Source organism: Ammospiza caudacuta, chromosome 15, assembly GCF_027887145.1.
Source record: "Ammospiza caudacuta isolate bAmmCau1 chromosome 15, bAmmCau1.pri, whole genome shotgun sequence".
Taxonomy (NCBI): Eukaryota; Metazoa; Chordata; class Aves; order Passeriformes; family Passerellidae; genus Ammospiza; species Ammospiza caudacuta.
In genome coordinates, this window is record NC_080607.1 from 16,592,217 (window position 1) to 16,609,802 (window position 17,586).

Consider the following 17,586-nt stretch of genomic DNA (forward strand, 5'->3'; position numbering starts at 1 on the left):
GATCCCCTCGTGGTGTGGGGCATGGGGATGATCCCCTCATAGCTTGGGGACAGAGAGACGATCCCCTCATGGTCCCGGGCTGACGAGATGATCCTCTCATGGCTTGGGGATGGAGGAATGATCACTTCATGGCGTGGGGATGACGAGACGATCCCCTCATGGCGTGGGGACAGAGGGACTATTCCCTCATGGCGTCCCACAGCGCAGACTTGGCCCGCGTTCCCCAACGGCCTCCAAGAGCTCGGGGGCCAGGGCAGCCCCAGGGCCGCAGGGCGGGTGAGGTGGGGCCGGTCCCTGAGGGAGAAGGGCCAGTCCCGAGGCGGGCGCCCACCTCGATCTGTGGTGCCGGGCCGGGACTGCCCTTCTCCTTCTCCTCCTCCTTCTCCTCCTCCTCCTCCTCCTCCCCCGCGTGTGCGGTGCGCGGCCGCATGTGGGGCGCAGGCGGCGGAGTCTCCACCTCTTCTGGCAGCGGGAACCTGTGGCTGCCAAGCTCCATTAAAGCCATCAGCAGCCGGGGGGACGCGCTCCCCGGCGAAGGCGGGGTGGGCTGCGGGGCTTTATTTTAAAATATATACTTTTCTTTTTTCGCCCCCCCTTTATCTCTTCGCAAGGCTCGGGCTGAGCAGGACGCCTGCGGGCTGAAGCCGGGGTGCCGCCGCCGCGGGCACCGGAGCGCCGGAGGCGGCCCATGGCTGCACCGCCGGGCGCCGCGCCCCGCTGAGCTCCGCGGGCACCGGCGGCGATCGCGCCTCTGGCCGGGACACACAGCGGGCACCATGGTCCGGTGCTGGTGGCTCGCAGGGCTGCTCGTAGGTAGGTGCCACTGGCGGCCGGTGCCTTCCCGCGGCGAGAGGACGGGAGGGCGAGCGGGTGGCGGATCCGGGGTCTCTCATGAGGTTCCCTGTCACCTCCCTCACCCATCCGGGCACGGTGAAGGGGCAGGAGCGGGCAGGAGGGTGCAAGGGGTTGGAATGCGAGGGGACTGACTTTATGGGGAATGCGGAGGGACAGCAAGGAGTGTGCAAGAAGTGTGCGAGGAGAGCGCAGCGGACTGGGCAGGAGGATGCAGGAAAATGCAAGGGGAGTGCGAAGAGGGTGCAAAGAAGCGGCGAGGAGGGGGCGAGGGGACCAGAGGAAGTCGCACGGCGGGTCGCGGTGTGGCCGGCGCCGGGACGGGGATACCGGGGTGCCCCCGCCCGGGCAGAGGCACCTGGCGCCCGGAGCTCCCTGCCCAGGTCACTCTCGGTGCCCGCCCGGCCCGAGCAGAGTTTCCCTCAGCCTCGGTGCCCGGGCGGGGGCACTTCCCTCTGTCCGGCCGGGGCAGAGTTTCCCTCAGCCTCGGTGCCCGCCGGCCCGGGCAGGGTTTCCCTCAGCCTCGGTGCCCACCGGCCCAGGCAGGGTTTCCCTCAGCCTCGGTGCCCACCGGCCCGGGCAGGGTTTCCCTCAGCCTCGGTGCCCACCGGCCCGGGCAGGGTTTCCCTCAGCCTCGGTGCCCACCGGCCCGGGCAGGGTTTCCGCGCCATGCGCCCGCGAGGTGCCGGGGGCTCCGCAGCCCCAGCGCCGCTCGCCGGGGCAGGGACGGGAGGGAGAGCCGCGGAGCCCAGGGTTGCTGCCCCCGAGCTGTGCGATTGGGAGCGGGGACAGAACCCCTGGAGCCTTTTCCGAGGGAGTGAGCGCCGTGCAGGGGTGCCAGAAGGGCTGGCCGTCCGGTGCTGAACTGCCCAGGGAGGTGCTGGCAGAGGCAGTCGGGGATCCCCTTTGTCACCGCAGCTCACTCCTGTCCCGCGTTTGGTGCACGGAGAGCATCGAGCAGAGTTTGGCGGCAGGAAGGGCTTAGAGGTGATTTTCACTGGAGCTGGGGATTCTCCTTGGGAGGCTGCAGCACCTGCTCTGGCAAGGGGCAGCCTCACAAGTAGCCTCCTGCTCCAGGGACGTGATTGTGAGCCCCAGCTGTGCAGACTCGCGGAGCAGCACAAGCTGCATCTTTGGAGCTCTCTTTCAGAAAGGCATCTTTCAACCCCATGGTTCTTGGAGCAGTTTCAGAAGAAAAGGATCTGGCTTAAGAGACCATATGGGAAAACAAAGGCAACTGTGCTGTGAAAAATACACAAAATTATTTCTGTTTATGACAAAGAGCAAAGTCTGAGGGAGACTCCTCCATCCTCAGACAGTATTTTCCTAGGAAGTGCAGAGAAGACCCTTGGTTGAGACTCCTGAACAGAAGGGACAGGTGAAAGGAAGGATGGGAGGATGTCCTTGAGGGCCCTGTGCAGTCTGGACACTGAAAATCCAGGCACTTGGCTTCTACTGCTCTTTCTACCACTTAGTTCACTCATCTGAGGTTTTGGGCAGCAAATACCACACTGGCTCGCCTCTCCAGCTCAGGGTTTAGTGATCAAGGCAAAAGAACTGTGTAGTGAGAGCTATTGGACATTACTTGAATTAAGTGTAAAGGACCAGACTATAGAAAGAAATCTCTGAGCAGGGCACTTCTGTAGAGTTGCTTTCCTGTTCTCCTTATGTGGGATCTTTGTCATGTGTTTGCAAAATAAAGCTGAGAAATATGAATCCTCTAAGTATCTTACTAGCTCAAGTTGCTCTGCTCAGGGATCTGTTATACTGCATTATGTAAGTTTACTCACTGAAGTCTAATTAGAATAATTCTTTCTTAAATCCTTATGCAGTTTCTCTTAGTCTGCTCTAACCTAAACTCTCTGCTTCTTGCATCTGATGTCAGTGAAAGAATTTCCATTGATTTCAGTAAGAGCAGAAACTGAACCTCAAAGTAACTGTTTAAATACCTAAGGCAGATCCAGAACTCATTAAAATCAAAGCCAGCTTTGCTGACTGTGAGCAAGACTGGCATTCTGCATTTTGCATAAGGCTGAACATTAGCATGAGCATGACACCAGTGCATAATTAGTTGAAAAACCACTTCAGTTAGGAAACTGGATCTGACTTTGGAGTCTCCTCCAGAAAAGAATCACTCATTCCTGGAAATGTCCCCAGAGACCTGCTGAGTTTTACCTAAGCTTTCATGAAAGTCTGTACATTCCAATAACACTGCACTGATATTTTTCATGTGTAGCTTCTCCTACATGGTTTTAACACAAAAGATCTATTCTTGCTTTCAATGTTTATTTTTAAGTTTAAAAGTGACAATGTTGAGATAAAATAAGATCACCAGTTGCATTCAGTTAAGAGATTTGCAAGAGAATCCCGTAAGAGATAGTACAACACTCAGCACAGAGATGTGTGTCTATTTACACAATAATATATCTGTTCTTACTACCAAACCAACATAATTGTCTTTGGTTCAAATATTTATTTGGTTAATGTTTACTTAGCTAATTTTTTTTTACCCAGTTGGTGGTTATTATTCTTCATTTCTCAGGCCAAAAAAAATCAACAACTAATGTGCTATGCTGGATTGTGTGATATGACTCTATTTGTTCAATAATTATAGGGTTAGCCACGTTTCAGAGTATATGGATATAGATAAAAACAGAGCTCAGAGGTAAAAAAAGCACAAGTGAAAAAAATATTGTGTGGTTTCTATATTTTCCCCACAAGCACAAATTGTTGAGTAAGGAGATTTTCAAAAGCCAGAAATTGCTGTGAAGAAAACCAAAGCTGGAATCCAATGCTAGGGGAGGCTGCATCTGGCAGAACAAAGTTTGGAAGGAGGTTTTGCTTTCAGTGGGATCCTGTGTTTCCCCACAACAGAGCATATGTCATCTATAAAGACAAAGCTTTCATGGGTGAGATACAATCACTGCTAAAATCAACCTCAAAATTAGGAAGCACCTATACAATGCTCTTACACAAGTGCTTTGGTTTTCTTACTCATTTGCTGAGGAAGATAAAGGTATGAAAGAAGAGAAACTTCCTGATTTTAAGTTGGTGTGTCTCAGATATAATAATCCCAAGAAACTGACAGTGAGAACGTGACAATTTCAATGTGTAACCCTTCTTCTGTAGGCTAAGAGTGCTGCCAGAAACTGAAAATATGATTCATAGAACAGCTCCTTCTCTTCCCATTTTAATTTGTGAAAGATCTGAGGGGTTAGTAAGCTGCAATCTGTGGGTTTTTTGCTTTAAGGAGTTAAAAAATCTCATGGTTTAAAATGCAAAATTAGAGAAGTTCTGTTTCTGTGTCTTAGAAAAGAAGCTCTGATATCTATTTGAAATTCCAGAGCTTCAGGGTGTTAAGTGATAAGAGGGCTGAAATCCATCATTATTTTTGAGTTTTAGCAGGGTGATGGTGTGATAATTGTGGCTTTCATAGTGGTGTTTTCTCATTTTCAGTGAATAGCTTATTGAATCATCACGGTTTGAATTCAGCTGAAACTGAGTGCTGCAAAGAAGCTCAGCTCCCATGGCACTGTTAAATAGATATTTGGATTGGTGCAACTTCTACTTAGAGCTGGTGTGAGGGGACATAAATCAACAGGAGAAGGAAGTCTCACCACAGAGTGCTTGAAGAGATTTGCTTGAGTTTAGATTTTAAAATAATGCTTTAAACTTGAACGTATGTCAAGCACTGGAAAAGTCCCCCATGGTTTCTCCTGGGTTAATAAGAAACATTGACAAATGTGTGACATTTTGGCCTTGTCTAACTCCAAGACTGTGGTCTTGGAAGCAGCTTTCTCCTGGCACTCTGGGATCAATGTATACACCAAGCTCCCCACTGAGACAATTGGATTCACCTTGTTCACACTCTCACTAAATCCACAAGTGCTGGACAAGCAAGTTATGGCTTGGCTCTCCCCTGTTGATACAAAAACACAATGACATGTTATTTTTAAAGCTTTTCAGAGAAAAAAAAAACCATATTTCCCAGTTAGGCTGCCTGGAAAAGACAGATGAGAATATAAATGACAGCAAGGTTTTGCTGCAGAAAAGCTCCCAGAGTTTGTTAGTTTTGAGTAGCACAAGTCCTGCTATTAGATTATGCAGCACGTAGGTTGAATGTCAGCTCTGATTTTAGCATCTGTCGGCAGAGTTTAGGAGAACTGGAACACATCAAAACTTGGCTGATGTGGACAGGCAAAACAGTAGACTGAAATTTCAGGCTATCTAGAAACCACACCCAGACCCCAAAACACATGTTAGAAGTAACTTTAATTCTGTGCTCCAGCTGAACAAGTAACCTTTTTCTGTGGTCACTGGTGGCTCTAAGTTAAACATGTGTGTATTGCTGGTGTGGGCTCTGGATCAGTTTCCCTCCTTTCTGCAGAGCTTTTTTCCTGAGGATGCCTTCTGCTATGACTGCTTTTGAATGCCCTTCTCATCCTTGGCTTTGCAGGAGCCAAGTAGCCTCAGAATATTAGATCCTATTAGATCCTATTTTTATTACTATAAACAGTATCCTTGCAGCAGTGCCAAGAGTCCTGTTGTGTTAGGTGCTAAATAAAGAGAGAACAAAAGGATTGCTCTTGCTTTAGTGGGTTTATAACCTAATTTCCTGGACTTAGATTTTCAGCAGTGAGTACTTGACATGGCAGGGACCTGCTGGGATTCCCAGCTGTGTCCAGCAGTTTAGTACCTATTGCAGTTGCTTAGGTCTGTACATCCCTAAATGCCTTTGTGCATCCAGCCTTCATTTCTAGTCCTGTGGAGGCCAGGCAGGGATTCTGAAGAGCAGGACAGTGAACAATGTGCTTACACAGGAGAGCAGCTGTCCCCCGTGGGAGCAGGGAACTGGGACAGCTCCATAGCAGTGGGAGACTGAAAGGCCACTCAGATTATCCTGCCAGCTCCCTGCCAAGAGCGGGCTGTTCCCTGCTGAACTAATGCTTTGCTCAATCCCTCAAATCCTGCCAAGCAAGTGGACTTAGGTTGCCTACTACATTGTGCCTCGAGAAGTTCACTCTGCCACACAAGCCACATGTTTTTCCTCTCTTCATTCACTCCCAACAGAATCCTTTTATTCACTGCAAGGAATTCCTTCCTTTCCTTGGTGTTTGTGCTTTGTGAATATTTATAGGCTGTTATCATATCCATCTTGCTCAGCCAGGCTATATGTACTCTGCTCTTTTAATCTTCCTTTGTAACTCAATCCCTCCCACCCCCTCATCATTTTTGTTGTTCTACTCTCAACTCCCGCCAGTTCCAGTTGCTCATTTTGCTTTGGGTAAATGCTGTATTTATGTTAATATTTTGTGGTGGGTGGTCCTCTCTGCACTCTTGGTCCATGTGAGTGATTTAGACGTCTGAAATGAGGTTGACATTTTATAGCCAAGCCATGGTTGATTACTGGTTCTGCTCTTCAAAGCACTCCAGGAAAAAATATGCTTAGCCATCACTATTACAAATGGCCATGATAGCCACTAATAAAATGTCTGTGCAGGGGTTCAGGGTGCTGCCAAAACCTGCATGGGTGCTCTATACATCCATAACAACAGTGTGCCATTAATTTCACATCCATGGGCTGTTTTTTCTGTTGAGTTTCTAACTCATCTGAATTAAAGAATATAGATTAAATATTTGCCATTTACGGACTTCAGTAAAACTGGGATCAAGCCCTTGAATCCCCTTTGCAGTGTTAGGCTTGGTTGTCTTTGGGGTAAACAGCCAGAGAGGCAGTTTGAAGAAGCCATTTTATTTAAATGTAGTTTATACTGAAGAAGATCTTTGGGGTACTTCTCCTTCCTCCCCTTCCCTACCACAAATCCCATCTGTCTTGTCATCTGTTGCTGGACCTGACACTTAATGAGAAAAAGACATGATTCCATTATTCCAAGAGCAAAATATTTACTTCTCTAGTGCCTTTAAAACCCCCAGGCAACTCACCACAAGCCCTTCACTATTTTAATTTTGGATATGAGACAGATCAGGCAGTGCTCACAGCCTTAGAACAAAGCCAGGCTAAAACCATAGAATGGGATGTCTGAGCTCATGTGCCATTGTGCTAAATGTATGTGGTGAAAGTATGTTTTGAAAACTTCTCTAAAATCCCAAACTACTTGGGACTTTGGAGTCGGCTGAGTTTCCTCTTAGTGTCTGCAGGATTTCACGTGTGATTATGCTCAGCTGTGCAGAGGAAACTGAGGGTGATGCTCTGCAATGATAGCTCATGGGTAGTACAGTTACTGTGCCAGCCCTGAGGGCATAACTGAGAAACATTTAGTTCTCAGTTAGAATTTAGAATTCAAAGCATTTTATGAATATCATGAACTGAGCACCAGAATGGTGAAACAACTAAATGTGAATATACCCATTTTACAGACAAATAAGAGAATGGATGAATAATAGAAATACTTTTCCAGAAACCAAACAGTGCTCCAGTGAAAGCACTGGCATCTCCCTCAACCACTTGACCACATTCTGGCTTCAGTTCAGGGAGGCATTACTAATCAGGAAAAATGCTCATGCACTGGCTTAATTTCAAGCACATGCTTAAGTTTCACTGCAACCAATTAGACTTAAGCGTGTGCTTAAGTCCTGCCCTGAACTGTGTTCAGTTTGCATATAGGCAAAATGCAAGGTTCTGCTGTGATATACTTTTCCATCCCCAGTGGGTTATATTTAAATTTTATAACTTTATAATATTATAATATAAAATTTATCTCTTCCCACAGAGCTGTTCTCTTGAGAATGCCTTTTTCCGAGTGAATTAAAGGCACCACTAACTTAATCTCCACACAAATGCAAGAAAAATTGATTTGCTAAATACAACCATTTTGTTTGCTCCTAAAAGAATGCTTATTCCTTCAGTGGCTAACCCCACATCCATTCTGTGTGCTCTCAGGAGAGAAAAATGCTAAAGAAACACTGTTTTGCTGTGTTAATGAAGTCTGTGTGGAAAAGTATAATTCACTTATGCAAAATACATTGATACATTTCTTATCGTCTATTTCTTTCCAGTCTGAACATTCCTCAGAAAATATCAAAGGTTTTATGTCATCTCTAGATGAAGAAATGTGTAATGCTCCGTGACTTCAGGCCCTGATCTTATCCCTGCGAATGGGTGACTAACTGAAACATTAGAATTATAATTGGGAATGATAAATTCTGGCCATAGGAGGCAATAACATGTAACAGATTAAACAATCTAGCTCTGGAGAAGAGCTGATCCACAGTAACTAATTTGTTGCAAACTAATATATGCATTTTCTCCTCCATTTATGAAGAAACAGATGTGTGACTCAACTTTGCTTTTTTCCAGAGTCAATCTGCTTGGGGGAGCACAAACAAGATTTGTTTCCAAGGAGGAATACGACAGCATTTCTCTCTTGGTTGATGGTTTTTTCCTTTAGAAGTGAGAAGTGGCTCTGCATCTGGAGCACACAGCTCTTGTGTAGCACAAGGCTCTCATTTCCAGGCTTGGCTGTTGCCTCAAAATCTTCCACCTTAATTTTACCAGCAATTTACAGTGAGGAGAATTTGAGAATTTCCAGTTCTGCCCTTTTGATAATTTGATGCCATGGATCTGATTTTCCTGGAAGTGGTTTACACAAGTGAGGGTTGGAATGGTTGGTCAGCAGCTCAGCAGCTGCTGCTGGTGCTGTTTGCTCCAGGCTTGCTTGGGTTTGTGCTGATGGTGGTGACGAGCAGTTCCCAGCTCTGCCACTCCCTGCCTGGGTGCTTGTGCTGCTCCGAGGCTTTGGGCTGCTCTTTGGGATGCAGCACACATGGAAAGCTGGGAAAAGCCCCTGTTTTGTCTAAGGGCTGTGCTGGGAGCTCTCTGGAAACACTTGTGGTTAATCGATACAGACGGATGGCAAAGCGAGAGAGGGGAGAGATCACAGTTGGGCATTTTTTTAGAGTTTCCCATGAATGAGGATTTTTGTCTTGAAGATGAATTGTGAATAATTCCTTCCTCCTGCCTGAGAACTCTATAGAGCAGTTAATTTGTGTCTCTCTTAAGAAAGAGGAGCTGCTCTGATGCGCTTTACCAGGGGCTGAGTAACAGAGTGACATATGAGTGACAGCCACTTTATGCTGCTCTTGGAATAGAGAGGTGCTCTAACTACAGATTTTAGGTCTGGGACTAAACTTTTCCAGCTTGAAAGGATGTTTGGATCTGGTGGGGCTGGAGTATTTGAGAGAGAAAAAAGCAGCCACAAATTTTGGACACAAGCCAATAGCTTTTGGTTTGAGGATGCATCCAGCTTGGAGTCTTGTGCACAATTAAGTAAGACAAAATCCCTAGGAATTCCCATCATGTCAGATATTTACATTCTGGAGGCTGTTTTTTTTTTCCCCATGAAGTTTGGTCCCGATTATAAAAATTCCCTTTTGTATTGAATGTGTCAAAATGCAGTGCTTGCATTGCCAAAGTGTCTCTGCTCCCAAACAATGCGGACTATTAGTGCTTCTGCCAAGAGTAGCACGAAGGGTTCAGCGAGATATTGAAGCTTCTGCTGCAATAAACACACGCAGAGCTCAGTTTGTGACTTCACTGTGTGTATTTTATAGCTGCATTCTGTGTATCTATAGACTGCACTGATACCTCTGGAGTCTTTCTGTGGTTATGGGCAAGAGCAAATTTGACCCTAATGTCCATTATTACCTCTAATACAAATACAGTTATTTCTTAGTTTACTGTATTCTCTAGGATAATAATTTTGTGTTTGTTTGAAGTGTGGTTCAGTTTGGACTGCCCTTGTTCTGATGACTCTCCAGTGTTTAGGCCTCTTAGGGCAGTCAAATGAATCTTGGCATATTGTGAGTGTGAGTTTAAAAAAAAGCCCTGGGAGTAGGAAGCACAGAGGACCACAGAGTAAAGTCATGGCGGAGCTGGGGTGAGGGAGGATACAGATCCCCAGCTCCTCATGGCTCTCCTAAATAGGCACCCATGGGGCAGCCTCACACACACTGCAGCTGCCAAATTAGAGGTTTAACTAATAGCAGTGGGTTTTGTCATCCCATATTTTTCCATTTTCAGATGAATCACAGGAACTGCATTTTAGGAAGCACGAGCGCAAGCAATTGTGAAGGAGTTGGCTGTGCCTGCTCACCTTGTCCAGCCCTTAAGGATGGTGAGAGCAGCGCAGTTGTGAGCCTGCTCCCAAAAGAGCCCTGAACTCTAATAATGTGACTTTCCAGCTGTTTCATACACTCCAGTGCAGGGTGAGGCACCAGAAAATGCAAGGCTGGTTTCCCTGGCCTTTGGGTACTGCTCTCCTGCTTCACTGGGGGCTTCCCTTTCCAAGTATTTATTCCTTTTGTGGTAGTTCAGGCTTTGTGTGCTCAAGTCTACACAAATACATTTCAAGTGCCCTGTAAAACCTTCGCAAATGGCAGCACCATAGTGAAGTGGCTGAATTTGTCCATCAGATAAAAGTCTGAAGTTATTGAGTGGGATTCCCTCTCCTTTTAGAAGGGTTTTAGTGGGGCTCCTTCTCCAGGAGACTCTGACTTGCACAGCAGACATTTAATTACTGAATTCCTCCTACCTGACTTGGTCCAGAGCTTGTATATTGTGACTCTGTGTGTTCATCTCCTTGACTTAGGCACGGGGTGTGCAAACCTTTCACATCCTCATTCAGTGGGAAGGCAACACAGAGATGTTGGATCTTTTGTTCCAGCTGATAAGTGGGCTAGAAAGGAACCTGTGTCCTAACACTGGTATGGAGTGAGTAAGAGTTGGCTTCAAAATGTCCAGCGCACTCCTGGGTAAAATGCAAAGTACAGCTGGAGCAAACGAACCCCATCTGGGCTCGTAAAGCCCTGGCTGGGCTGAGCTCCACTGGAACCAGGGTCAGTTGTACCACAGAGAATCAGTGGGGGTTCGGGAGGAGCTTCACCAACAGCTCATTCCGTGGTGCCATGAAGAGGGAAATCCTGAGTTTCTCAGAGAAGCAGGCCCGCAATGAGTGCCACGGAGAGCTTAAGCAGAGAGTGAATAATGCATAGGAATATATGTACATATGTGTGCGTGCATGTAAAGGTCTTCAGGATTTAGCTGAGTGTTCACACATTCCCTAAGCCAATAACATCCGTTGTTATGGGAAATGAGGTAAGTGACAGAATTACTGTCCTTATGGCGGGCGACAGGCGAGGCCAGCGTTCCCATGCTGTAATTCCCCGTTCCAGCCACTGCCTCAACAATAGCATCAGAGGGGAAGAACACGAACAAAGAGCGCTCCTTGTTATTTGAAGATTTCATCTAAAAACCAGTTGGATTCAGATGAAACTCAAATCGGAAAACTTGAGTGAACTAAAACCCCGTGTGTCCTTAGCTCAGGGTTTGGTGCTGAGCGGGGTCCGTGCACTGTCGGGGGCTCGGCGGTCGGGGGGCTCCGCTCGGCGCTGCCCCGGCCGCGCTGACCCCGCGCCCCCTCCGTGTCCCGCAGCCTGCGCGGCCGCGGAGCCGCCCTGCCGCCAGCAGCTGCGCCACCTGCAGGACAGCGCCGGGATCGCCGCGCGGCTGCCGCCCCGCCTGGAGGGGCGCTGGGTCTCCACCGGGTAAGGCACCCCCGGAGCCCGGGTGAGGCACCCCCACACCCCGGGTAAGGCATCCCCACACCCCGGGTAAGGCACCCCCACACCCCGGGTAAGGCACCCCCGGAGCCCGGGTAAGGCATCCCCGGAGCCCGGGTAAGGCACCCCCACACCCCGGGTAAGGCACCCCCAGAGCCCGGGTAAGGCACTCCCGGAGCCCGGGTAAGGCACTCCCGGAGCCCGGGTAAGGCACCCCCAGAGCCCGGGAACGCGCCCCAAACCCCGGGAAGGCACTCCCAGACCCTGGGAAGCTGCCCCTCTCCCCTGACAATGCGCCCCTAAAACCACGGGGAAGGCACCCCAAACCTGGGAAGGAACATCCATCTCAAGGCGCCCCAGATCCCTGGGAACTCGCCCTTAATACCCTGGGTAAGCCACGTCCTTCTCCTGGGAAGGCACCGCCATCCACTGGGGGCGCATCCCCAGACCTCGCTGCCTTCCCCACAGGTGTGAGGTGCGGCCGGGGCCCGAGTTCCTGACCCGATCCTACCTCTTCTACACCAACCGGCTCTTCAAGGCCCTGCAGTTCTACTACTGGGACCCGTCCTGCCGCGACCCCTCCTACTCGCTGGTGATCAAGGGCAAGCTCCGGCTGCGCCAGGCCTCCTGGATCACCCGCGGCGCCACCGAGGCCGACTACCACCTGCACAAAGTGGGCATCGTGTTCCACAGCCCGAGGGCCATGCGGGAGGTGGCCTCCCGGATCAACCAGACCTCAGGCGAGGGCTGCCGCGGGTTCCTGCCCCCGGGGCGCTCCTGGGCTCCCGGAGCCCTGTACGAGGTGCTGAGCGCCAAGACCGAGCGCGACTGCACCGCGGCGCTGGGCTTCGCCATGCACGAGCTGAGCCTGGTGCGAGTGGAGGGGCACTTGCAGCCGCTGCTGCAGCCGCAGCACAGCGGGAGCCGCATGGTGGAGGAGCTCTACCTGGGGGACATCCACACGGACTGGGCCGAGAGGCTGCACTACCGCCCCACCGGCTACCAGCGCCCCTTGCAGAGCGCCCTGGTAAGGATGAGGCCTTTGCACAGTCCCCTCCTCGCTGTGTCAGGGCTTGGCCAGCAATTCCCTGCCTGTTCCAGCCGCTCCTTGCAGCACTGGGCCCCCGCAGTCCTAAGGACACGCGGGTGAGGTGGGGTGGGACCCTGGGGCATGTGGGGCTCACCCTCTGCCTCAGCAAAGCCAACACGGGAAACAAGGCTGCACTGACATGGGCCTGGAGCTACCAACTTTTGTTTGGCCGTGTTTTCCTAGGAAATGCATTTTCCTTGTCTCCAGCACCAAAGTCAGTGAAGGCTTCAGGCTGCACATTGTTAGAGCCCGTCTGCTCTGCCCTTCATTTGCTCTGCCCTCTCCTTGCTCCTCGGGGTGTGCTCCCGGCTGAGGGGAACAAGGGATCTGCCTTTAGCTCTTCAGCCCTGGCTGCAATGCCAGTAGCACAGGAACTTGTCCCCAATACAATAATGTTATTACATAGGAATCAGACTTCCATTTTGATGTACATAAAACTGAACAGCAGACTTTGGTTGCCTTCTATTCTATTTTGGTTTATAGCAACTTAGTTTATTCCCACGAAAGCAGCTTTCCATCCGAATTGAAGCTGATCAAATCAGAAATATGGTGGTGAAAAAATCTCTCTGAACTTTGTCAGATAGAAAGAAAATAAATGAAAAAAAAATTATTTTGGGGCAGCATTTCCCCACACCTTGAACCACACCAACTGAACTTCAAAAAACACAGAGCAACACTCCTCTCCCTCTCAAAAGTAACATTCTCAAATTGGTTAAACTTGTATTATCTTGGGCCAAAACCATATATATGAGCAAAACCAGATGGTAAACATAAACACTTTTAAAAGTTAATTTAAACCCAAACCTAAAGATACTGAAATTCACTCTCTGAATGCAGCCCTGTAATTAATCAGCCAACAGCTCTCCAATGGACCCGCACATGATGTCACCACTTGGCCATAATTAGAAGCTGCCATACATTAGAAATAACTTCACACAACTGGTTTAAGCAAGTAAGGGTTTTGGCTCTATGTCCATAGTGATAATTTTATTGGGCACAGGATTTTTCTTTTTTAATTTTTTTTTTTATTTTCTGTGAACTGACATCCATTTGCCAGTGCTAGCGAGTTACACAGGTATGTCAGAAATTATTTTTTAACTCTCTTTTTGAAAATATCACTCTTTTCCCCTTAAATTTATATCTGTTTTAAAGAAACCCATTCTCCCCAAATTACCTTTCATTATCAAAGAATTTCCTGCCTAAGGAGAGCATATATATTTGCCAACTTCTGGGATTATTTAGCCATAATGTACTGTGTACTGTCAGCACTCATTACTGTGACAGTAGCAGTAAAGCAAGCTGAAAATGACTAAATTACAGTAGACTCCAATCAACTTGCATGTAAATTACCCACCCTACAGTTAACTACTGAGTTATTTAACCTTCTTGCCTATGACAGTTCAGTAAAGATTAGCTCGTGTTCTAGAAAATTATATAATGTTCCAACCCTGCTTATTTAAAAATAAATCAGTTGTGATATATGAAGTACAAGAAAAATTTCCAAGCTACACAAAACCCCTGCTGGCAGCGGATCAGGGCAGGGCTGGTTTGACTCAGAGCTCTGCCCCGGCGGGGAAGGGAAGGTCAGGGCCTCCTTCTGCACAGGGTGCCTGAGTTTCCTTCCCCCGTTCTGGCTGCTGGGAAACCCTCCCTCCTTCCCGGCTTATCCCGGTCCTCCCCCGCAGCCCTGGATGTGGGACCAGGGGCAGGAACGGGGCCAGGGGAGGCAGAACACCTTGGGCTGTGCTGGAGGCGCTGCAGCCGCAGAGCTCTCCCCGGCCAGGTGTCACCTTGGCTTCATTGCCAAAAGCTGCGGCGTGGTTCTGTTCTGGCACCGCCCAGCGCCCTCATCCTCACCCAGCTCTCCATGGAAACCTGATGGGAGCACCCTGATGTCCCCAGGGAGCGCTCCCCGTCCTGGCAGCGGCTCTGCCCTTGCCCCGGGCTCCTCCCGGGCTGTCCTCAGCAGGGCGCAGCGCGGTGTCCTGCGGCTACCAGAATAGCAAAGAGCAGGGCAGCGCTTTATCCCTTAATCTGTTCGGCAGCCCTGCCAAGCTCCCCGCAGCTCGCACCCTGCTGCGGCCGAGGGGAGTCGCGGCTTTTGAAATATTCTGGAAGGGTTTTTTATTTTTATGCTTCCCAGTTGCAGAACTGTTATTTTCTGTCTCCTGCAGCACCACGTGCACCCCTGCCCGGCGTGCGGGATCATCTCCAGGGCCGATGAGCATCACCCCCCGATCCTGCCCGCCCGAGCCGCGCTGCCCATGCAGCTCAGCGGCAGCTGGGTCAGCACCCACTGCGAGGTGCGCCCGGCCGTGCTCTTCCTCACCAGGTACTTCACATTCCACGGCAACAACCACACCTGGGAAGGGCACTACTACCACTACTCCGACCCGCTCTGCAGGCAGCCCACGTTCACCATCTACGCCTCCGGGCACTACAGCCAGGGCATCCCCTCCTCCAAGGTGCGCGGCGGCACCGAGCTGGCTTTTAAGGTCACCCAGGCCCGGGTGACGCCCATGGACCAGGTGACGGTGCTGATGCTCAACTCCTCGGAAGCCGGGAGCTGCGGGCTGCAGGGCTCCTGGAGCGCCGGCGTGGAGCAGGATATCACAGCCACGAACGGCTGCTTGGCTCTGGGCATCAAGCTGCCCCACACCGAGTACGAGCTGTTCAAAACGGAGCAGGACACGCAGGAGCGCAGCCTCCTCTACATCGGGGAGCGGCCCACGGACGGCTCCAGCCCCGACAGCCCCGACAAGCGACCCACCTCCTACCAGGCCCCTCTGATCCAGTGTGCTGCAGCCTCAGAGGAATTCTCCAACTACATCAGTCTGAAATACGTGGGAAGAAAGGATGCTAACGGGATTGAAGCACTAAAACCTTTGCCTGTGGCCTTTTTATTGTTTATAGCACTCTGTTTTTAAGATGGGACTAGTTATCTCTTCAGGTACAATGCAGAATTCAGATAAATCTTGGTGCTAGCGTGATTTTTATATCCTTCAGATGAGCACATCTGGAATCAGTTTTACTCAGATTTGGAAACACTTTTTAAAAACACCCAATAGTGAATGAAGCCAAGGAGATATGCCTGACTCCACACTGTTTGTCCTGTGGCTTTATTGCCTAATCTCCCCTCTTTGCGTGCAAATTTAATGTACTGACACGGATGCACTGCACATTGCAACAGATAATTTAGCAACATGAGGGGGGAAAATAGTGACATCAATTAAAATTGCTGCTTTGAGCTTTTGACATTGCTAAGATTTAATCAAGAGCTTGATTCAAATGTAATTCAAACATCCCAAGTGTTGGCTGCTGAGTTTCTGTGAGGTTAAGTTCCCTCCCATCACACTCCTTTTTGCTGTTCATGCAAATTTAATCTGCAGAGTCAGTCAGCAATAAACAGTCAGCAAGTGTTCTTGAGAAGGGCACGGTTCACATGCCTCTTGCAGTTTACAGATATTTTCTGCACTTTGCCTGTGTATGTCACATACAGGGACCCACAAACAATCTTTGCACTTGGAGATGCCCAAAACAGCTCTCACTGAGGGCTCGACTTTTCCACCTGACCCCGGGCATAGATTACAGTGGATGGAAAACACTTCTGTGCACAGCTCAGAGCCTCAGCATTCCCTGGCTGCAGCACTGCATCCCTGCTGTGTTACCCAGGGCAGAGCTGGCCTGGCTGTGAGCCACCAGCAGTGTCCCCGTGTCACTGCTGCCGTGCCCAGCACAGGCACTGTCACTGTGAGCCCTGGGAAGGGAAAGATCCCTCATCCCTCTCAGGCCATGCATTCCCACTGCCTCCTCTGCAGTTCTGGCACAGCAGTTGTTAATCCAGCTCTCCTCTCAAAGTGTCACTTCCAGCCTCGTTCCTGTACAGATGTTTTATAAATCTGCCTCTGGTGAACAATGAGCTGAAGAGATGCTCAGATCAGACAGCACAGTCAGGTCAAACTGATTCCTACTGACAAGCAGGACAAACTATGAAATTATATTCCCTGTCTGCTGCAGCTAAGCATCATATAATTTCCTCGAGAAGCCCTTCTCCAGCAGCTAAATCCTCGCCAAATAAGCCTATATATCTTACCCACAAAAGATATTTTGTTAAAGCAGCTATGCAATAGCCACCTTCTTAATGCTGTATTTACGAACTTGCAGCTTGTACTTAGATAAATTATGGGGTTTATAACACAAAAATACTTTGGGGGGATCTGTACATTAATAATTCAAATGAGAAGCTTATTAAATGCATTACAGTTGTGACATAAATGTTGTCAGCATGTTCACATGTTCCAGGCATGACCCAATATTAGTCATGCACATGAACAGTTCTACTTGAAGGTGATAACACAAAAGGGCCAGGCTTGGCTGCCTTGCCCTGGGTTCCCTCCCTAATCCCTGGAGACTTCAGCAGGCAAATCTTATTTCCAATCTTGTTGGCTGTGCTCTGTTCCCTGCTGCTGCACGGAGAGCCACGGGCCACTGAAGTGATCTCAGAGCAGGTGGTGTCTCCTTGGGGATGTTCCCTTCAGGATGCTGAGAACTGGGCAAGTCCTGGGCAGCTCAGCTGCACCTCCTGAGAGCCACACACTGGCAGAACTTTTCCTTCAGGAGTTTCCCATCACTGTGCTCAGCACAGCCCAGGGAGAGGCTCCTGTGGCTCCCATCAGCACAGGTACCTGTTCTGCAGGACAGATCCCATGGCAGGAACAGGAACAGCCTTGTGCTGCCTTTGGAGCTTGGCTGGGAGAGGCACAAGGCAATTCCTGCCGTACATTTACCCCCATGAATCTGAGTTGTGTGCAGATACTTTTTTCATTTACATGGCACCAAAATGGATTAAACTTAACAAGAGTCCAGGCCCTGCACGGTGTAAAAGCTCTTACAAGGCCACAGATCCTCTCCAGGTGGGGATGAGATTAAGGTGGTGTGAAACACCATCCCACACTTACGCAATGTCAGCACAAGCCCTCGGGAGGCTCTGCCCTGCAGCAGCTCAGGCACCACTGGCTCCAGCAGCACCAGTGCCCCACTGCTCTGCTGGCTGCACTGCCCTGTGA

The 17,586-nt window shown here is 49.5% G+C and overlaps 1 protein-coding gene across 1 annotated transcript; it reads left to right on the forward strand.

Moving 5' to 3' along the window:
- The first annotated feature begins 586 nt into the window (after positions 1-586).
- APCDD1L (APC down-regulated 1 like) lies at positions 587-16,748 on the forward strand. The gene is given in 5 exon segments (XM_058814798.1): positions 587-813; positions 11,304-11,415; positions 11,899-12,457; positions 14,695-15,433; positions 15,436-16,748. Coding segments are annotated over 5 exon segments (1,470 nt in total). The 5' UTR covers positions 587-776; the 3' UTR covers positions 15,459-16,748.
- The last annotated feature ends 838 nt before the right edge of the window (positions 16,749-17,586 follow it).